Here is a 20,911-nt window from a genome sequence, read left to right as displayed (position 1 = left end):
CATCCCAAACCGTAAATTATTGGGTCTGACTAAATTTGTATGGTTGTTCAATCGCACGAGTGATGCCTAAAAAATGTGGATGAAAAAAAAAAAAGAATTTTCGAATAGTTGATGCTGCTACTGTAACTTAATTTAATATGTACAAACTTACGAAAGACTGTATACATAGAAAAGAAAATAAGCGGTCTTTGTAAGATATCACTTTATTTATATACAATAACTGTATCATAATCTCAAGTACAAACATATAGTTCATTACGTTTTCATAATAAAAAAAAAGAAAGAAGCCTTTGAAGGTCGCCCAAAAAAAGTTTCCACGATTTTTTTGTACTTACCTAATCAATATTTTTAATCCATAGGAGCAGGACGTGCGGTCAGTGTGAATTTTTATCATAATAAGAATGCGAAAAACATGAAGTTTTCTTTTTAATTATCGACTAAACGGTAATTTTTTCAACTTATTTGAAACACAAAGGGAGGGATCTCAAATTCCGAAATGATTAGAGTACAATGATTTTTTCTTTATAGTAGAGAAATGGCATTTTATTTGATTTTCCTGAATGCCTTATACATTATTACAGAATACTTAGCATTGCAAATGTTTTAATTACAACTTTCGTCTACCAATGACTTAAGCTAAAATCATTTTCATATGTTTTATGATACAAGTAGACGTGAATTTACGTACGTCTGTTCATACCCTGAATTGGATTCATGTCTAACTGCCTCATACGCTCGAACTGGGCGGTTTGATGTTCCATATCAAAGGTGACTGGTAGTGGTGGATAAACTGAAATTGGAAATGAGTATACACCAATCATAAATAAGTAAGTTAAGTGGTGGGCAGACGATGAAAACGAAAAAAATGGCCCTCCCAAAGCTTCCACTCGTGGACTAATTATGTAATTAATTGACTCTCCATGTGGTGAGGATTGCTATACATACCAAACTTCTTGACACCCGTGAAAAGAAGCACAGCAAGTCCCACACCGAAGCAAACACCACCTAAGATTGCCTTCCACTCTCCACTTGGTGCGTCCATCTCAACGAACGTCTGACAGAAGCTCGCACGGTAAAGTTCCTTTTTCTCCTGGATCGTAAGTTTCTTCCAGTCACCCTTCTCTTTATCTCTGATGACCTGGAACAGGATCAGAACTGTCTAAATGATGGAACCAACGACAAGTTGCCACAAAATGTCACAGAAAATTCTGAGAGTAAAACTGGCAAATAGTCAACAGCGATTTATCACAGTTTACCCTTCGCTGCTTATTAAGCATTCTCAATAGGCACTTTTATGATTTTATTGATGATTGACACTCGAATTGAACTCAGAAACAACATTATTACTCACCTGAAGATCAGGGGTGATTTCCTTGAACCGTATGGCGGGCATGGGGACCGATTGCAGATCCAAGTAACATTCGGTACCATTTGAACCATAACCCACTACCTCGCGTTTACCAATTTTGTAATTTAATGGGGGTTCATCGTGAGATGAATAGGCCCTCACGCCTGCCGGCCTTCCCCTTCGCAAAACCGTCACAAGGCACCTGCCTGCCATTTTCTGAAACATGTATCAAAACATAAATCATCAATACTCTCCGGAGATCATCAAACCTGGACATTTCAAGGTTTTTAGACACTTTGAATCCGAAAAAAACCTCTGGAAAGGGACAACCACATTCCAAATTTAAAGGAACACTGACGAATCGTCAACATGCGATTTGATCCTTCCAATTGTTGTAGAGTTGGGGTTCGAACGATTACCTAATCGTTGTCGAGACCCTGTCTTATAGATTCAATCGATTACATTGACAACCCCCAATATCAAAGTTATAATTAATGACTGAACGTGATATTTATTTGTTGTGGACTTCAATGATAACTGGATCAATCAGAATAACAGTGAAATATGAGTAATTACCGTGCTCCGAGGTGCGTTCGAAAAGTCAGTGGAGGATGAGCGACCGACGGTCTACGCAGCCATTAAAATTAGACCACGAACAAAGAGAATTTCTAAGAGATTCCAGAAACTCCAGTTCTATCGACCCGGAAGAAATGTGAACCACGAACGGAACCCAAAGTGAATTCTTTCAATTGCTTTGGAGTTCCTTCTGCAGTTTTTTTCATATTCGATATGATTTCTCTCACTTCTGGAGATATTGTTGAGGGTGTCAAGTGTTAATTAATGACAAAATAATAGGAAAATATTTTAATTGATATTTTGTTCAATAGGTGGCGCCACACGACACTCCCAACTAGAAGGCACATCTACTGGATTTGCTTTTTCCGTGACCCTTTTCCACGCGACTGCGAGCAGGACAAGGTACGTTATTTAACAAACGCAAATGATTATTGATAAATTTAGTGGAAAATGTAAAAAAATCAAGTGAACAACGTAGAGATGAAAGATTAATTCAGACACTGGTCTTCTATTTTTTCACGGATGCCTGAGGATTTTTGAGATTCAAGTGGATTATTGTGAGGGGCTTTCAGCTCGGAATTTGCTTGCTCTCAAATAGCGATTTTGACTCTTCAAATTGGTTCGATAATTGTAAGATTCTTCAAATATCTTTTGCAGTCGCTTCTGTCCTGAGGAAAAGTGACTATTTTGTTAATTCTGTGGATCATGAGCGTTCTAGGATTAATTGTTTAAGATAGTTTGAAGTGTTCAGTTGAATGTCAACAGTGACCTAACCTCTACGTTGAGTCTGGTTTATCGTGATTGTTGCATTTAATTTTGTTTAGGGATGGAACCAATATATAATTGATTTTGATGTGGCCCTTTTTGGAGGAATTAAAGTGAAAAATGCCAGTTGTCGGAAATTGTAGGGAGTCGAGCTTTTGGTGGATCAAACAGGTTTCAATTTTTTATTTATATTATTTCAGATGTTCACGGCAAGTGCCAAAATCGTAAAAGCAGGCGGTGCCGAGCCCGATGCATTCGAGTCCACCATTTCCCAGGCCCTGCTGGACCTGGAGATGAACTCCGATCTTAAATCACAGCTTCGTGAGCTTTACATCACTAAGGCTCGTGAAATTGAGACCAATAACAAGAAAGTGAGTGTTTTAACCTTCGAAGAAGATATCAATACTACGGAAAAATATAATAAATGCTCGTTTTTCAATTCCTTCAATTTCTTTTTACCATTTCACAATATTGCTCGTGATCTTTTTCTTGGTAACTATAATGTTTATTAATATTTTTTTTCTTTAATGTTAATTGCAGTCCATCATCATCTACGTCCCAATGCCAAAACTGAAGGCCTTCCAGAAAATTCAGACACGATTGGTACGTGAACTTGAGAAGAAATTCTCTGGCAGGCACGTGATGTTCGTTGGTGAGAGGAAAATATTGCCCAAACCTACGAGAAAGACACGCACCAAGAACAAGCAGAAGAGGCCAAGGAGCCGAACACTCACTGCAGTGTATGATGCACTCCTCGAGGATCTCGTCTACCCAGTCGAGATTGTGGGAAAACGAATCCGAGTTAAGCTCGACGGTTCTCAATTAATCAAAGTTCATTTGGACAAGAATGAACAGACGAACATTGAGCACAAGGTACACAAGTTCATTTCCACTCGAGAGATATTCCTAATAATTTTTACTGAAATAAAATACTTCTGCTAAATGACTATTGCTCTGAGAGGCACCTTCTTCCATTCCATAGACTTAGTTGTAATATAATTAATTAATTCTTTGAATATTTAACAGGTTGACACCTTCGGAGCCGTCTACAAGAAGCTCACGGGACGTGATGTGACATTCGAATTCCCCGAGTCGTATGTCTAATTTAAAAAATATAAAAACTTAAATAAAAAAATTGATTAAAAAAGTAAAAAATGAATTAGTTCATTATGCCCACATCCGTTCATTTAAATAATTCTTTTTATTTATTGGTGAGTGTAAAGAGGAATGCATGTACAACATTTGATTTCTTAAATAACTATTTGTGTACAAGATAAATGAAAAATCATTCAAACAATCGTTCTAAAATTTTTTATAAAAAAAAACTAGAGAAATTGATCAACACCGTATACAATTGCTCTCGAAATTCAGTCTATGATTTATTATTGCCAAGTGCGGTTTTATTTTAGTAATCCTAGAACAGTTAGTCACCCTTTGAACGCATACAGCCTTAAATCGTGACTGATCGACGATGAATACGATGGGAATTTTTACGAATTATTTTTGATTAATCATCTACAGCTACGAAATTTTAATCAGCAATTTTTAATTCTAATTTTTGAAATTGTTACGTTTTTTTTTCATCTCTACCGTCACAGCGATCGCAAGCGACGTTAATTTAGTTCCATGGGCGGCCGATTATTTGTTGTGGGGCCTTGCCATGTTTCAATTAAATCTCCGTCTTTTTGGATTTATCAATTTCAAATGTCATGTCTTTTTTACATAAGGATCACTAATTGGATTTTTCCTTCCAAAGATTCTACGCAGATCGACAATTTTTTTGCTAGTTCCTAACGATTTTTTTTTCTACTCAATGGAGTGGTGATACGTAAACAGAAAATTTTTTCACGAGTTTTCTAGGTCGACTAGCGTTGAAATATATTCATAAAAAAATATGAATTGTATAATTGTTGAAATAAAATCAACAAAGAAGGAAACGATTCTTCTTTTTGCTGCGAATATCTCATCAATTGATAATATTTCCCAAATTATTTGCGATGTAAATATGTTCTGCTATATTTTCTTATCGAATTATTGAAATAAACTTCAAGGAATCGATTTCTTCTGCTTCACCACTTTATTTGACCAATGTTTCACGAATTACTAGAATTTCGATAATTTTTAATTGAACCTAACCTACTCCGACAAAATGTGCAACTCACTTAGGATTATTTAATACTCAAAAACCTCAATCGATATTTTCACGTTTCAAAGAGCTCCCCACAAGACCTTGCGGAATAGAAAAGAAGAAATGCTTAAAAAATATAAACTGTACATTTTTTACGGTTGAAGCTTTCAATCAACATATCATACAAATTAGTGTCATCATCCATAATTGATGAATTAATAATTAGCCTACAGACAATAGTATCAAAATATCGCTTGAAAATAGTTCATCAGTTAATCACCTGTGCAAGTGCATTTTCATGGAAAGTCACATTGATGGCAGAAGATTAATCGAGTAATGAAAAATTATTGTTATAATACAGGTCATTTATAATACAAAATATCATTGTGGAAAGAAATTAATCAAGCATGGAATATGACACACCGAGGCATCAAAGAGACATCAATTCCTGATGTAAATCGTCAGAAAAACGATGGAAAGAGAAATAATTGTTTAACTGTCTATTTCACGTGATTTATATCTCCGAAACTATGAGATTCAGTAGAAATAATTTTTTTTTGCTGAGAATTGTGCAATTTACAAAGAGAATGGATTAACAGTTTCCTGTATTCATTTTTGTTTCGGAGATATTTCCACGATAAACTGCAAATTCATGAACTGAATATTTACAAATTCAATTTTTTTAATGTTAAGCCAGAGGAAAATGGCCGTCCATCAGTTAGTTCATAGAATTTTTAGTTCACAGAGCTTCTGGGAATTAATCAAGTGATTAAACAAAGAAATTCCAATTTTTATCATTCACAAAACCGAAATGTCTTCAATTTTTCTCTTTTCACCTTTTACCTCTTCCTCCCCCTCTCAACGAAAAATAAATTCATCAGCACCGATAATCCTCTTCACTTTCCATAATAACAACAATATAAGCCTGAGAAATTCTCAAACCCTAACACTTATTCTACCAAAAAAATTTGAATCCAGAAACCAAAAAAAAAATCTCCCTCTCAAATCAATAATTATCCCCGAACAATCTCACCCGACTGTTTACAAAAATATATCTCAATTGATATCTCCATAAACGATACTTCCTGAGCCCCTTGCCCCCCCTTAAATTAATTTTATCCCCGTAATAATGCACAAATGGTCATACGGACGTTGATTCAGTGTTGCAGTTGCTAACAGCATGTCGATGCTCGCAGTGTCCCTCGCTCTCCAGTTTTTTCTTCAAGAAGGCATTTTCAACCCAAAGATCATTCACCACCATATCAATCTTTCCCAGCTTCTCAACATTCCCTGAGTTCACCTGAATCTGATTTTGAAGTGATTCCTGAGTATTCTTAACAAGCGCCTGGAGGCTCTCGACTTCCCTCTTCTGCTGTTTCCACAGCTTTGCCATAATGTTCTCAGTGCAGATTCTCTGCTGCTTAACGATTCCCTGGAGGGACTTGATCTTTTTCTCCTGAGTCTGGAGTTTCGATGTCATATTCTTCAGAATGACGTCAGTAGAGCACAACTGACCCCCTTTGACACTCTGCATTTCAAGAATCTCCTTGAACAGGTGTTCCTTCTGTTTCATCAATGAACTGCACTCACTCTCGATTTCGATCTTCTTCAGTATCAACCTCTGAATCTCCCCCTCGATTCCCGAGTAATTATCAAGTTGCTGGCAATAGCATGTCAAATTAATTCTGTTAGGCACAAATAGTAATTCATTGGAGGAGATTCTATGCTCAGCTATTTGATTGAGCTTGCCCGGCTCGAAGAGCTTCTGATTATTATGATAAATCTTCATAGAGGCCCCTGGAGGATTCACAGAACTTCCACAAATGCCAGTGTCCCCAGGAACTTGAGGATAACCACTAGGTAGACTAGCACATCTTCTCACCAATCTGTGCTCCACCGTCTGAACAGCTATCTCAGTTCTCGCGACCTCTCTCTTCGCCACCCTTTCTTCCAGTTCCATGATCTCCTTATCCTTCATAGCCAATATCTCCTCATTCTTCACCCTGACCTCGTCAAGCTCCTCCTGGAGATCCACGTACTGCTGCTCAAGATTAAATTTCTCATCAATGGGAGACAAGCGTCCATCATTTCTTGATTTATCTCCCATACTGAACTGCTCCTCATACTCTGCTATTTTTGCTATCAACTCAGCTAATTTATCATCACTTATTTTTTGCTCCTGCTCAACGAGTTGTCGCTCTTCCTCCAGCTTTCCAGCCCAATAGTCCTCACACTGGTAGTACTCAGTTCTGAGGGAATCCAGAGACTTCTCAAGCTCTGCTAGTTGATCCTGAAGTATTCGCTTTTCATTACTGTGCCTCAGCTCTTGTTCTTTCAACAGAGAAGTCAATCGATCTCTGTCCTGTCTGATAGCTTCCAGATCATTTCCATCCACCAAATCCTCCCCATCAATTGGTTCCACTGGTGGCTTCAGTGAGTAACCTTTATCGAGTTTACCCTCGAGAGAAGAGTGGGAGCTCTCGTCTTTTCTGGGTGGATAGTCCCGCAGGCTCTTGTGCTTTCCACCCTTCGTCTCCAAATTATTGAAGTTCTTATCTATATTAATCATCCCATCACTGGAGGATATCCTTTTAACTAATCTAGACGACTCTGCTTTATTGATAACTAGATCTCGAAGTGACTCGCTGGTGCGTTCCTCACATTCCTTGGATTCATCCTCATGATTATTCGTCTCTGGTTTAATACTGTCAGCGGTTTTCAGCAATCCCTCGAGAAGGCTCTCCAGATTGCTGAATAGTTCTGGAATTTGTTCCCTGTGCCTGGAGAGAGTCATTTCTGGTGGGGCACTGGAGTCATCGAGAATTGTCTTCAGATCTCTGATCAATCTACTCGCTTCGTTAGTCTGCAACCAAGTGACAGTGGAGCCCTGGGACTCCACAGAGTCCAACTGTCTCTCCTCTTTCAGTTCTGGGGCTTGATCAGCCAGGGGTTCTGAGTCGCAGACTGAGTTGAGCCCTTCAGAGCTATCAGAAAAGTCCAATTTCGAGAAACCCAGAGTTCTGTTCTTTATCTCCATGTTTCGACTCTTCAGGACTTCCAGCTCGGACGTCAACTCGTCGTTCTGGTCTCGAAGCAGGGCGGACTCTGTCTGAAGGGTCTTTATCCTCTCAACAAGGGAGATCATTTGTTCATTCTCACGCTCCTCGTTCTGCACTGCTTCGTCGTGCTCCGCTGCGAGGACCTGGACCTTCAGGTGCAGTTGATTGTTTGAGTGTTTTAACTTGGAGATTTGCTCCAGGTGAGCCTGATTCTCAAGGTCCAAGCTCTGGTTCTCGTTTAGAGCACTTGCCAACTTGGACCGAATGAGTTGCTCCTCTTGTTGGAGATTGTGCAATTGTTCCTTCAAGGATTTAATTATGAGAGTCTGAGCCTCCCTGTCCGAGCTGTTCTGGTGGATTAACTCTCTCATGACTTCCGTGTGCTTCAGTTCTAATTGTTTAATCTGCTCTTTTCGAGACTTCTCGAGCTTTATGTGATTCTCATCGATTTCCTGGGCTAAGAGACTCGCTCGCTCGTTCGCCTCGGCGACATCCATTCGTAATTTATCCCGTTCCCCTCGCAATTGATCAGCGATTGTGTTGAAGGATCGAACTTCCTCTTGGTAAATTACTAAGGCACCTGGGGATAATAATATTTGATTGGTGGGGGTCAATAGCTTTTGGAGAAGGATTTTTCGAGGATAATGAACATCTCTAAACATCACACGAGCAAAATATTATAGTATAAAAAATAATATGTGAAATAACAGGCATTCGGTCCAAAAACCAGACAAAGAGAGGTTAGAATCGTGGTTTATTGGGCCTTAGGGCCAGTTTTCTGATTAAATTTCATTAACTCGGGGTTAATATTGAGGTTAAGGTCTCTGACTGGTGGAAATCATCGGTGGGGAGAGTCAACCCTGATTAATTTAACTAGAAAACTGGTCCTTCATAGCACAGAAGAAAATCTAGGTTAACCACATGTTTACAAATTCAAATCAGGACATACCTTGCAGCAGGTTCATGTGCGTTCTGGTGTTAGGTGGTATCGAATCATGCTGAAGACTCTTGATCTCATCATTGAGAACTGAGGCTAACTCAGTCAGGCTGATCTCGGAGGAGGTGAAACCGAGATCAGACAGGAGATTCTTGGGGTCACTGATACCTGCCAATTCCCATAGGGAGATCACACTTGATTTATCCAGGAAGCCTGTCTGTTCTGGGCCCAAAATGCTGGTGGGATTTTTTTCATGTGTCGAGTCGTTCAAGTGGAGCCTCGTGAAATCAGTGGTGAGGTAATCCTGGAGATTACGACTGTTCTGGAAGAGCATCGTGAATTCTGAGAAGTTAATGAGACCGTCGCAGTCCATGTCCAATTTCTCGAAGAGACTTTCCAGCAGGTGCTTAGAGAGCAGAGGTGTCTCAGTGTCTGGTGAGTCTGGATTTTGTATTTCGTTCATGGTGCCATTGAATTTGTAACAGAACTGACGGAGCCGTTGAAATTCTAGGGAGTTTGACCAGTGTCCATGCTTCTGGGGTGAGTTGGAGGGGGACTCCTTGAGGGGATTTGTTATTGTCGGGGGTGTATTGAGGTCTGGGGATTCGCTATTACCGAGAAATGTGACTAGGCCGTTTTTGAAATCTGTGAAGGATATATTTGGGGTTTTTAGGGGATGGGCGGAGAGGAGGGATGTAATTAGGTCCTCACCACGCTCCTCCAGTTGGAGCTTATCGCAGAGAGAACGGAGGGACGATGGGGACAGGTGAGAGTGACCTGGCTCGAGACAGGACTCGAAGACACTGAAGAGTTGCTGCTCGTAGGGGTCGCAGGGCATTGCCTCCATTGCATTGTTGAAGGGCTATCAGATGTGAGCTAGTTGTACATTTATGCTGAAACAAAATTATACAGAACTATTGAAGAACATTTCACATGACTCATGAGCAAAAAAATCTTTTTAGTCTTGTTTTAATGGTAGAAATTGCCATAGAATAGGCGCCTGACATTTTCTCCTCGAGTTAGTCGTTATACGGATAATTTAGTGTTCAATAGGATCTTAAACTCTCTGATTTCTTTTTCGAAGTCAGTCGACGAGAGTAAGATAAATGGAGCGTATTTTATTGCCAATAACTCTAGATCAACAGAATAGAAATCAACAAAGAGGAACAAATGAGGTCTCTCTGCGAACTTAGTCAAGCTCTAATGTCAAGAAATAATTGACGAATTTTCGTATAAAAAAAGTCTTAAGATTTTTTTTTTCAAACTACAAATAAGCTCGTCTTCTTGGAAGCAAAAACTCTTGGTATAACACAAATAAGACTTGCTTCTGGACTCTGTCGATTTGGTCTTTGTATACTGTGAAAACATCTGGCCCCTAGTAAATGAACTTCGCATGTTCCAAGAATGTTCTAATGCCATGTAATTAAATGAGTAAGCTCTGTGAGAATAAGCAGGTATGCACGCACCGACCCAAATAAACTCAGCAGAATCTGGCCAGCTCCCCAAACCCTGAGGTTAATACACAGAAAATCTCCGGAAAACGAGTAAATGCTTTCACTGGTCAAAAAAAAATTAATATCGTTGAGTGCAATGTATGTTAATCAACCACCATCTGACTCATAGTGTTGTTAAACATGATTTTGTAATATATATAAATTGGTTCAATTGAAGGAGATTAAAAGATTAACAAACCACATTCAGCCGATGATTTTTTACATTGGAAATCGGTTCAAGGATATAATACTTGTTTCAGGAGAAAGACATCTCGATAAAAATATTTTTTTCTACCAGTGGACGACCCACTGACTCTAATCGCCCACCAATTACCAATTCGATAAAGTCCAATAAAATAAAAATTGTAACGTCGGTGTAATGGACTACCGCAGGAAACCAATAATAAAGACTTGTCCTTGATACAAAAATGGAATTGATTATGCATATAGCATGGGATATCACATATACCCATGTATGGCTTCACTGGAACCCGATTATCCCCTTCAATGTTACTCACCAATTATTGTTATCAATTCGTCTCGAAGAATATATTCCATTGTCTAGGGATAATCACTGATATCAACACTTTTGTCTTTCCCACGTACAACTCAACTTCACTGAACTCTTTTTTAGCTATAACTTTGTTTTTTGCTCTTGATATTGGCAGTTTGGCTGTGCTGTATGATCAGCTGACTACTGAACCACGATTTAATGAACATGAGATAGCACTGCCATCATTTACATTTTTTCCGACAAAAAGTAGTTGGAATGAAAGCCAGATTGTAGATTTTGTCGCTTATTGCTATTGCTGACAATCGTCAGTGGCGACCTCAGTGTGCCATATGCGAAGCACACAAAGGGGAGTAAATAGTGCCCTCCATGTAGCATAGACGGAACTAACCAATAAAAAATTAGGGATAATTAAATTAATTGAAATCCACCGAGGTGCCTGTCCCTCTACATTCATCTATCCTCTGTGGCCACCGGATTGTCATCTTCAACCACAAGCAGGCAAAAGTGTGTTGTCATCGACGAGAAAATTAATAAATTCCATTGTTACTAGAATTAATAATAATTTGATAGCGTCATGTCGATGTTGAGTGCGTATCCTGGAGGTTCTCTCCCAGATTATCAGGCTCCTGGAGCCAAGAAGGTGCATTTCAGCCCTTATGCTGACAATGGAGGGTAAGAAATCGTTGATAACCTCAATGGGGGGATCGCAGTTAGTTCACTGATCTCACAGTGAACTAACATCCCTTAAATTCTTTCAGTTCTACATTGAAGGATTTTGGACTGGATTTTAATCACGAATTTTTTGGGGTTTTTGCAGGAGTGTCGTTGCCATTGCAGGCGAGGACTTTGCGATAATCGCAGCTGAAACTCGGTTGAGTGCTGGGTATTCCATTTATAGCAGAAATCAGGAGAAGCTCTTCAAATTGTCGGATAAAACTGTTCTGGGATGCTCTGGGTGCTGGTGTGAGATTCTGACGTTGACGAGAATTCTCGCCGCTCGTATGCAGGTAATTAAAATAATTTTCTGATTATTCAATGTAATTTAGTTTATTCGTTTTACAAAAGTGTTTTTTGTTTTATTTTCTCCCAGTTATGATGGTTCGATACCACCTCACAAAGATACTCCAAGTTTTTTTTATTAGTTTATTTTTTAATGATCTAATAAGAGGCAAGAGGTACCGTTTATGATGAAAAATAACTGTTCAATTGCTTTAATTAATCTACAGATGTATAACCATGAGCACAACAAGGACATGTCCACTCCAGCAACAGCCCAGATGCTCTCCACAATGCTCTACTACAAGCGTTTCTTCCCCTATTATGTGAGTAACATGTTAGCAGGGCTGGATGAGAACGGAAAGGGCTGTATCTACAGCTATGATCCCATTGGTCACGTCGAGAGGAGCATGTACAGAGCTAGTGGCTCCTCTGGAGCTCTCCTCCAGCCGCTTCTGGACAATCTCGTGGGCCTCAAGAATCAGGAGAATCCTGATAAGGAGCCCATCACCAAGGAAAAAGCCCTCAACATCGTCAAGGACATGTTCATCTCAGCTACTGAGAGAGATATTTACACCGGTGACAGCGTCAGCATCAGGATCATCACTAAGGATGGCATTGAGCACGAGAGCTTTGAGTTGCGAAAGGATTAAGTCTTTCATTTGGAATTTTTACGAATATCTATTAAACTAATCGAAATAAATTTTCTTTGTGAAAAAAAATCCTCGAAGAATTTTTTTATTAGAAGAAATATCAGTGATATGTAATCACCGAAGTAAATGGCAGCGTTTCAGCCGCCATTATGGATACAGATCTTCTCCTGAAGATTTCTAAAACTCACTGGCATTCCTCTCAAGCCTGTAATTAGCCAGCCAACTAATTAACTAGCAATTCTTTGCTTCATTTTTTTATCCTTTTAATTGACGGGATGACTTATAGTCGACGAAAAAACATGTTAGTCATAAATTACATTTATTAGTGAACTCAGTACAATTTGGGGGTAAATCACGTTGGAAATTCTTCTACATGATTCTATGAATAACCACATGAATTCTATTATGGATAATTGTGAGTTGTTTCAATGATTCCTATGTGAGTAAATTCACCTACACGTTATACTCATTGATTTTCTTTTCTTCTCAAATTTCAATCTCTTATAAAATATCTATGTTTCTTTTTCAAATATATAAACAGAGGTGTAACAAAAATCTATGTTATAATACATCGTATCAAAAAATGAAGCACAAACATAAGAAAGAAAAGAAACAAATTGTGAAGAACGAAGGAAGCAAGAAAACAAAACGGTGCTTGGAGATTATCTCTGGTGACTCTAGCATTCACGTACGCATTTTGACTTATTTTTCTTTGAATTTTGTATTGTTGTTGTTGTAAGAACCTTAAAGAAAGTTTTCAAGTGCTCGTGGTTCCCCGGAGATTCAATGTTTCGCTGATGATCCCCGGGGCTCCAGTGGTTTACCACGATCCTTTCCGCGAAGTTTCATCCCCAAGACTTTCTCAATTTTACCAATTACCAGTTGGTTTGGGATCCCACGACCTGCCTCGTAGTCATTAATCACCTGGACTTTTTCGTTGACTTTCTGGCGGACCGAAAGAGAGATTCATTTAGTGTTATTTCTAATTTCTTCATCTACTCACTTATTGTTCAATATTTATAAGATTAGAAGCAATATATATCGATAAGTTTTGCAAATCTCATAGTGATAAGAAATCAGTTGTGTCAAAAGGTTGATAAGATTGACACGAAAAAAACCTTTTCGAAGTTCTATTAATCATTATGTGATGACTCACGAGGTTTCATGATCGTGGACATGATTGATTTTACCCCGTCCCTACGTAAACGTATGAATTAATTTTCTCACCGTGGCGAGGTCTTTCTGTGACAAATTCTTATTAGCTCTTCCCTGCTGCATGAGCTTTCCCAGGTCCAACGGTACGGTCTCATGCTTCAGCTCCTCAGTCTCTCGATCGAGTTTCGCTGTGTTTTTAGTAATGACGTGTTGCTTATTCGCACCACCTCCCCCTTTGGAAAACAAACGGCTAAATGCATTACAACAACACGGCGATAACGAGAATGAATAAACAAACAAATAAAAAAGCTCTAGCACTCGGAGGGAAACGACAATTGCGAAATTCATTGCCATTCACTATTCTGTTATCGCGTAAAAGTCACGAAACGTGAAGAACAATTCGATGACCTGGAAATGGCATGGAAATTTTCTGCACAATTACTTTTAACAAATTAAGTCTCATTGGAGAAAAACACTTACACTTGACTTGAGTGTCGACTGCAACTCCTTGGCGACGTGCATTGTTGATTGCCTTGAATTTGTAATTTAGAATTTGCTTAATCCACGTTGACTTTACATTCGTACTGAGCCATTTAAAAAATCAAAATATATTCTACCTTCTCCGATTTCAGCGCTGAACCTTTTGGAGCCTTCTTTCGGAGCGTAACTGGCACGGTGTCCCAGTCCGACATTTTTCTTATTAAATTTATATCTTTCTGGTGAAAACTAGCGTGATAATTTAATGACTTGATTTTATCACACTCACACGAAAATCGAATGATTTTTGCTTAATACGCCAATATCTTTTTTTTTATGTGACCACTACTAACGTGGCAACAACACCGATTTCGTGAGATTCCAGCAATTTCCTCGAAAACGTTTTGACCGAAATTCACCACTACGAAGTCAGCTTTTTATTGCAGATAGGACTAGTTGGAGTTATCGACGGTCGAATTGCAGAAACTATCATGATCGTAGGGTATTTGTAACTAGTGAGCTCTGTGTGCCACCTTGTCACTGAACAATAATTAGACAAATTATTGAACTACAAACGATGCCCTATCGATACGGAGTGAAGCTATTGAAAAGTATCAATTTTTATTAATGTGTCGGCTATCTACATACGAATCGAGGAACCGGATCGACCTTGAAAACATTTTTTTAATTAAAAAAATCAGAACTCTGACACTGGTTAATGACCGACAGATGCGTTCGCCCAGCCCTCCGACTGGATACTGGCGCCCTCTGCGGTGGGATGTGGTACCAGCACCGGCTCGGGGTCGGCTGAACCCCGACACTTGACCTTCTCCTTTCGCCAATTCTCTTTGCTATAGACCTGGGGGTTTTATTGTAGGGCTCACAAAATTATTTACATAAAACTCAAGGCTAGAACGAAGTACACAATTTATTAAACATTCGACATCTACTCATTACAATCTGGTGACCTCAGACCCCGCATTAGTAGGCGCCCTGAGTTTGCCATCGCCATGGCTGCTCCTCCGGTTCCTCGTCTGATGATGCCCACTCCCCCCAGCATATCCACCCTCTTCCTGTCTCTTATGCAAAAATCTCCCATTGCCATCAAGACACTCACAGCTGAGGCTCGAGGAGTCAACTTCACTCTGATACGGGCTCTGCACGAGCAAGCTCTCGGTGGATTTGGTGGGTTGAAAATGTCTGTTGGAGGCTCCAGTGGAGTTTCCCGAGTACCCAGAAGCCCCAGACCTCCTCTGACTGGAGGAGGTGGGTGTCTTAGCTCTGCTGTGGCTCTTCCCCGGCCTCTCGGCGCTGTGTGTCTTGATGGAGGCAGTGTCCAGGTATCCATACCCAAAGCCATACCCTCCAAAGGCCTTGGTCGTGAGATTGTCCCATGATTTAGGCTTTGCGTATTGAATGCAGGCAGGTGGTCGGTGCTGGACGTTTGGATCCCAGTACAGAGTATCCGTACTCAAAGACGTGGAGCACGAGGCAACACTCTCAATAGTTGTGGACACATCACTCGATGTTATCGAATGGAGACTGTGACCCGAGGCTCGAGGACAAGGGTGTCCGGTGTGCTGGGATCCTTGGTTCTGCTCCTGATTGTGGTGCTGGGCCTGTTGACTCTGCTGCTGAGCCTGCTGTTGTGCTTCATTCCTTGCTCTTCGTTGCTTCTCTCGTCTTCGTCTGCTCGGAACACAGTTAGGATCGCAGCAAGGGCTTGCTAGGTCGTATACATCTAGGCTACCACCGTCTGCGGGGTCTCTTCGGCGATTGGCACTGGAGATGCAGGCGACGCAGAGACTGTTGCTCGTGTGAGATGGGGGATGATGAGTGCTTGTGTCTTTGGAGGTGCAGGATGGAGATGGTGCCTTGTGGGAAGCCTTGGATTTGGCTGGGGTCGAGGAGCCGTTGGCCTGGTGATAGCTGTGACGGGAGGAGATTGTCGAGTCGTTTGAGGCCTTCGAGAGAAAATGGTGGTGGTCGCTACGGGACCGGGGTGGGCCCACGGCGACTAGGCATGCTGTGCTACGAGGTATAAGGCACGGACGACCGTCTGCGTACTGAAATTTTAGAGGGACTTTCATTGGTTGGGAGGAGAATAATAGAGTACTTGGGTGACTCCATGGACTCCAGAAAATTAGCTTGAAATTTCAGGCACATTGATTTTTATAACAAACGAGGAACAGCAGGGAAAAATTTAAAACTTACAACGCTGTATAATAGAAGATGCTCCGTTGATGTTGCTGGTCGGCAACACTGCACAGCCGATGTATTTAACGACGAAATTCCTGAACCAGGAATTTGATCACTTACTCCGCAATTAGGAGTGCGTTTTCTCGCTGGCAGTGAATGTGTCTTCCATCTGCCCATCAGTATCGATTTTTCACGCTCGCAGAGACGTTCTAATTCGGAAAGACGTGTCTGCAGGGCACGCTGAAGCTCGATGTAACGCATGTGGAGCTCTACCTAGGGATGGACAACGACAGTAATTTTTTATACATCAGTTTAGCTGAAGAGTGCTGGTTTCTCATAATTTTTGACGCGCCACCTTCGACGTATACCTTTCTGACGCAATCCTCGAAGGAGACGACCATTCGCATTCGGGAGTCACAATTTTTTATGAAATTCACCAGGGTCTTGTGGTCAGCCCGATCCATCTCGTGACCGTTTATCGAAAGAATTACGTCTCCCTCACGCATCCCTGCTTTGAACGCGGGTCCATCGTACTCCACGTAATCGACGTACGTCACCATCTCGATTTCTTGTTCCCTTTTGTAGTGAATTCCATAGCTCTGGGAAAAAATCACAAAAGAAGGAGTTTATTGAAATGGTAGCAGACATTCAACACGGAATCCTTATCATTCTCTCTCGCCCCCTTTCAAGGCCATTGATTTTCATACATAAAAAATTTCGAAACGTATACGTTTGTCGAAGGGAACGGTAATTTTCACAAAAAAGGTCTTGGAAAACCTTTAATAAAAAATTCTAAACAACTGCTCACAGACTGCTGATTATTGTGGATAAATTGTCCACGTGGGTAGTCTCGTACCTGTAATGTAAAACCATACGTTCCATTTTTTTTCTCAACGATAATGGTGCGGCGTCGACGATCTTCATCACCCCGCGTCCCTCGATCTGCCTTGGATCGTTCCAGCACCGCCTGATTACACAGAAAGAAAATAAATTACATTGACAATGTCAATGAATGTTCGTTTGAACTCACCTACTCGAACATAACAAACTACTGTTAATATTGTAAACCGCGAATGTAGACTGTTGTAATTTTGTATTTCCGGGGAATTCGATATTTTTAGAATGCAATCCCCAACTATCTTTTTCACAGTTGCATCTGTCCGAAGAGAGACGAAACTTGGAGACAAATTTTGTGGGAATGTTTGGGCTGATTCAGTGTATACATGTAAATTAAACAGAGGGAAATGGGGAGGAAGGAAATTAAATGCATCCGGTGAATTTCATATTCATATTGTTGGGGAAAATTTCATGTAGATCATATTCAAGATGCTTTCTCTGGATTTATGGAACTGAGGTGATGGTAATTGGAGAAGTTCAGTGATAAAAAAATCAGAATTCCATTATTAGCGATTATTAGACGTTTGCAATGACTGTGAAGGACGGAGGACGAGTACGAGGAATTGAATTTATTTTTTGTGCAAATAATTGCACATGTTCTTTTCGCAGTGAAACAATATTTGATGGCAGAAATCAATCATTCCCATGGGATGTTAATCAATCACAGAGTATTTACACGTACAACGACAGTACTTCAATCCTCTTTATCACTGTTCTGAACACCAAATTACATATCGATCCTATAACAGACGTTCTGCCTCCCTTCCCTGGCCCTACAAAAAATGTTCTCCATTCTATTGAATCCCTTTCAATTTACCTGGAACTGAACCACGATATTCTGTCTCCAGAACTCATCAACCTCCGAATTTCATCATTTTTTTAACTAAATTTCTACAAATCGAAACTGTGTGACTCAAAACAAAGGGAATATTTATCTGCTCTACTATTTTTTTCTCTTGAAACCCAAATTGAATTTAAAATAGGAAACTTTCCCTTTGAAATCTCAGGATAAAATTTACAAATTAAAAATTAAGAAATCTTCAGACCTTCAGCATTAAATAATTTAGAGAGATAAAATAAAATTTAATAAAGAAGCTATGGAATGACTTCGAAATCACTCCTGAAAATTACTGCGAGAACTTTAAACCGCGAGTTTTGTTTTGAAAATTGCCTATTGGTTTTCTGAAAATAATCTTCGATTTCCTCTTTGAAAAAAAATTCCGCGCATCATAAATCCGTCAATTAAAAAATATTTACACATTCCACGATAGTGCTCCAGTCTTCGTCATCGCTGTTCTCAACCCCGGATCGTCTGGAGCCAACGGCCTCCGAGTTTTGCGGTGAGCCATTCATCCTCAATGACAATTCAGGTACCTCATTACCAGCTGGATAATATCTCGGAGGCCTTCCACGTCACATTCACCCAATCACATGATTCCCATCCTTTTAGGCCGTATTCTGGTGCACCAAGAGGAGCCACCGAACGCACTGAAAGCAATATGCTGTCCTCGGTCACGCACAAGTGCTCTCAGGGATGGGGTTGTCCAGACACTCCATCACGCAAGCGCCACAATATCGGTCTACAATATCCCTCTCGAGGGGGGTGAACATCGAGCGTTTGCGCAGGAACTGGGTTAATGCCCCCACCGATGAATAATCCTCTTGAATTCCGGGTGAATTTCGAGTTTAGTTGTCATGTGGCTGGACGAGATGAATTTCGAGATGACCTGCGTATTGTGCAGATATCGTCGGAGAACAAATACAGAGACAATGTCATGAGGACATCTGTAGCATATCGCAGGAATTTTTACAGTTCTCCTCATGAAAAGATCATAATTTCTCCAGGAGTCAATTGAGAAACTCTAGATCATTCTTTGACTACTTTATTTTCATTTCAAATTGATATGAAATATCATCAAATGCCCCAGACGATAGTGGCTCTTCAGATCACGTACGCCATCACCGTCGGTTAAGTCCCTGGGAGATAAGAACGAACCAGGGCTGGTCCAGGGCTAGTCCAGGGCTGATAGTCACGACCAGCCATGGTCCAACACTGGCCCCTTTCTCATACTCAGGGAATGTCGCTTTTTGCGGCAGGAAATTTCCACTAGAACCGTGTTATTCTCCATTTATTGTATCAATATTTATTTACAAATTGTGAATGATCTTTGGAACACCCGCACTTCTTCTGGCCTGTGGGGACACGCACGGTAGCCCTAGATGGATCATACCCTGGAGAAACTGGAATTTTGTCTCGAGGAAGGGATGCAGGCGAGCTGGGACACTTCTGTCCTTGTTGGGATGGGCAGCAGGGTCGGAAAGGCACTTTCCCGGGTGGATCCCAGGTCTTCGTGGGGGTTGGAGGCGGTGGAGGCGGTGGGACTGGTGAGGAACAACAACTTCGTCGGGCTCTGCTCCCGCCACCGTCCTCTTTTGCAGATTTGGGGGGACATGTACATCTTGGAGCTGCTGGAGGCGGCAAGTTGGAGGGGATTTTCCTGCACTGGAATATCGGACTCCCCTCTGTTCCTTTGAACAGATAGGGCTTTTTGTTGTGAGGCATCTGGAACTGGGTGATGATTTTCGAGCCAAAGCAGGAGGTGCGGATGAACACTGTTGCGTCACCCACTATCTGACCGGTTGCTGTTGATAATCTGGAGGGTTTTGATGGATTTGAAGACTTAAATGGGAAATTATTAACAAAATATTCTAATGGACATTTACTTGAAAGTATCTTTCATGGATTTACACGGATTGCCACTCTTGAAGGCTTCTTCATTCAGCAACGAGTTTATCAAATCCTTCAGGTCGATTATTGCACTCCCAATTAGCATCACATCCGGCAGAACCCCAGGAGGAAGTTTCTTGTAGACAGACATTGTGATTGGGAAGGAGTGTAATTCTTTGTTGAGAATTACTGTGGGGAGTGCAAAGAGACAGGATTTGCCTTTTCTGAACACCTGGGCCTCCTCCAAGCAAGCGCAGTTGGAGGCCCCAGGGTCATCCTGGTGAATTGTTATCAGTGGGAGATTCAATACCTGGAAATGAGGAAAATCCTTTCGTTCTCGGTGACTAATCTCATGTTGATGACACATTAGAGAAAAAAAATTGATCTTCAATATCTAATAATCAATGAATATCTGATGTCCATAAGTTGACAAATGTTTTTCAAGGCCGCTCTCATGACTGGGCTTCTACTATAAAGTACTATCGTTCATTGCCAAGGTCAGGCTCACAGCCGAAGACTAAGTTCGATATGATATCAGCACTTTGAATCCGATTATTTGATTAAAGCTCGCATTTGATAAAACTGAATCACGTTCGTGTTTGTATAAAAGCGATCATTGTCACAGTTCAGCGCTTACCTGGAACGAGACGCAGGTTAACGCAGGTAAAATTTCATCGTGCATAGCACGAACCCCTGGTACATTGACACGGTCCACCAGGAATTCAATGAGAAAGAGCTGTTGTTCATCTCCAGTCATGTCTCCTTTTTTTCTATTTTCATTTAAATACTTAATTGAACTTTACATGGCCCTTGTCAATTTCGATCGAAAGTGTCATCGGATAAGACGCGTCAGATAACAAATAAACATCACAAAAATTATCGGAGAAGAGATAATGAAGACAATCATGAAAATAGAGACGTTGAAATAAAATCTTTTCATTTCTGCACTGAGGTACGAAGAAAATTGTTCACTTTCTTCCAAATTT

At 40.6% G+C, this 20,911-nt stretch overlaps 7 protein-coding genes across 9 annotated transcripts; 2 read left to right on the top strand and 5 right to left on the bottom strand.

Annotated features, from left to right (window-relative positions):
* Nucleotides 1-514: 514 nt before the first annotated feature.
* Nucleotides 515-2,072, bottom strand: LOC135166199 (cytochrome c oxidase subunit 4 isoform 1, mitochondrial-like). Its single transcript, XM_064128272.1, has 4 exons — nucleotides 1,925-2,072; nucleotides 1,352-1,564; nucleotides 946-1,138; nucleotides 515-790 (listed from the first exon to the last, which is right to left on the bottom strand). Exons 2-4 carry the CDS (start codon nucleotides 1,559-1,561, stop codon nucleotides 681-683), a joined length of 513 nt encoding a protein of 170 aa, XP_063984342.1. The 5' UTR covers nucleotides 1,562-1,564; nucleotides 1,925-2,072; the 3' UTR covers nucleotides 515-680.
* Nucleotides 2,073-2,194: 122 nt separating this feature from the next.
* Nucleotides 2,195-3,844, top strand: LOC135166196 (small ribosomal subunit protein eS7). 2 transcript variants are annotated; one of them, XM_064128266.1, is made up of 4 exons: nucleotides 2,195-2,326; nucleotides 2,890-3,060; nucleotides 3,230-3,562; nucleotides 3,716-3,844. In XM_064128266.1, the coding sequence occupies exons 2-4, from the start codon at nucleotides 2,890-2,892 to the stop codon at nucleotides 3,791-3,793; spliced, it is 582 nt and encodes a 193-aa protein (XP_063984336.1). In that variant the 5' UTR covers nucleotides 2,195-2,326; the 3' UTR covers nucleotides 3,794-3,844. The 2 variants fall into 2 exon arrangements, with proteins under 2 accessions (XP_063984336.1, XP_063984337.1); XM_064128267.1 differs by lacking the exon at nucleotides 2,195-2,326 and adding an exon at nucleotides 2,404-2,554.
* Nucleotides 3,845-4,949: 1,105 nt separating this feature from the next.
* Nucleotides 4,950-11,012, bottom strand: LOC135166105 (blastoderm-specific protein 25D). The gene is made up of 3 exons (XM_064128100.1): nucleotides 10,825-11,012; nucleotides 8,826-9,706; nucleotides 4,950-8,456 (listed from the first exon to the last, which is right to left on the bottom strand). The coding sequence occupies exons 2-3, from the start codon at nucleotides 9,658-9,660 to the stop codon at nucleotides 5,959-5,961; spliced, it is 3,333 nt and encodes a 1,110-aa protein (XP_063984170.1). The 5' UTR covers nucleotides 9,661-9,706; nucleotides 10,825-11,012; the 3' UTR covers nucleotides 4,950-5,958.
* A 227-nt stretch (nucleotides 11,013-11,239) lies between these two features.
* LOC135166182 (proteasome subunit beta type-1) lies at nucleotides 11,240-12,538 on the top strand. Its single transcript, XM_064128249.1, has 3 exons — nucleotides 11,240-11,492; nucleotides 11,638-11,827; nucleotides 12,047-12,538. The coding sequence occupies exons 1-3, from the start codon at nucleotides 11,395-11,397 to the stop codon at nucleotides 12,467-12,469; spliced, it is 711 nt and encodes a 236-aa protein (XP_063984319.1). The 5' UTR covers nucleotides 11,240-11,394; the 3' UTR covers nucleotides 12,470-12,538.
* A 233-nt stretch (nucleotides 12,539-12,771) lies between these two features.
* Mbf1 (multiprotein bridging factor 1) lies at nucleotides 12,772-14,536 on the bottom strand. Its single transcript, XM_064128279.1, has 4 exons — nucleotides 14,242-14,536; nucleotides 14,105-14,156; nucleotides 13,697-13,857; nucleotides 12,772-13,414 (listed from the first exon to the last, which is right to left on the bottom strand). The coding sequence occupies exons 1-4, from the start codon at nucleotides 14,314-14,316 to the stop codon at nucleotides 13,253-13,255; spliced, it is 450 nt and encodes a 149-aa protein (XP_063984349.1). The 5' UTR covers nucleotides 14,317-14,536; the 3' UTR covers nucleotides 12,772-13,252.
* Nucleotides 14,537-15,011: 475 nt separating this feature from the next.
* On the bottom strand, nucleotides 15,012-18,589 carry LOC135166134 (uncharacterized). Of its 2 annotated transcripts, none has more exons than XM_064128160.1 (5): nucleotides 18,455-18,589; nucleotides 17,157-17,267; nucleotides 16,669-16,899; nucleotides 16,316-16,573; nucleotides 15,012-16,167 (listed from the first exon to the last, which is right to left on the bottom strand). In XM_064128160.1, exons 1-5 carry the CDS (start codon nucleotides 18,548-18,550, stop codon nucleotides 15,055-15,057), a joined length of 1,809 nt encoding a protein of 602 aa, XP_063984230.1. In that variant the 5' UTR covers nucleotides 18,551-18,589; the 3' UTR covers nucleotides 15,012-15,054. The 2 variants fall into 2 exon arrangements, with proteins under 2 accessions (XP_063984230.1, XP_063984231.1); XM_064128161.1 differs by lacking the exon at nucleotides 18,455-18,589 and adding an exon at nucleotides 17,331-18,414.
* Nucleotides 18,590-19,329: 740 nt separating this feature from the next.
* Nucleotides 19,330-20,692, bottom strand: LOC135166174 (uncharacterized). The gene is made up of 3 exons (XM_064128239.1): nucleotides 20,563-20,692; nucleotides 19,922-20,235; nucleotides 19,330-19,851 (listed from the first exon to the last, which is right to left on the bottom strand). The coding sequence occupies exons 1-3, from the start codon at nucleotides 20,680-20,682 to the stop codon at nucleotides 19,335-19,337; spliced, it is 951 nt and encodes a 316-aa protein (XP_063984309.1). The 5' UTR covers nucleotides 20,683-20,692; the 3' UTR covers nucleotides 19,330-19,334.
* Between the last annotated feature and the right edge of the window lie 219 nt (nucleotides 20,693-20,911).

The sequence above is a fragment of the Diachasmimorpha longicaudata genome, chromosome 9 (genome assembly GCF_034640455.1).
Source record: "Diachasmimorpha longicaudata isolate KC_UGA_2023 chromosome 9, iyDiaLong2, whole genome shotgun sequence".
Classification (NCBI taxonomy): domain Eukaryota; kingdom Metazoa; phylum Arthropoda; class Insecta; order Hymenoptera; family Braconidae; genus Diachasmimorpha; species Diachasmimorpha longicaudata.
The sequence above is the reverse complement of the archived record's forward strand: the minus strand, read 5'-3'. Positions and strand labels throughout refer to the sequence as shown.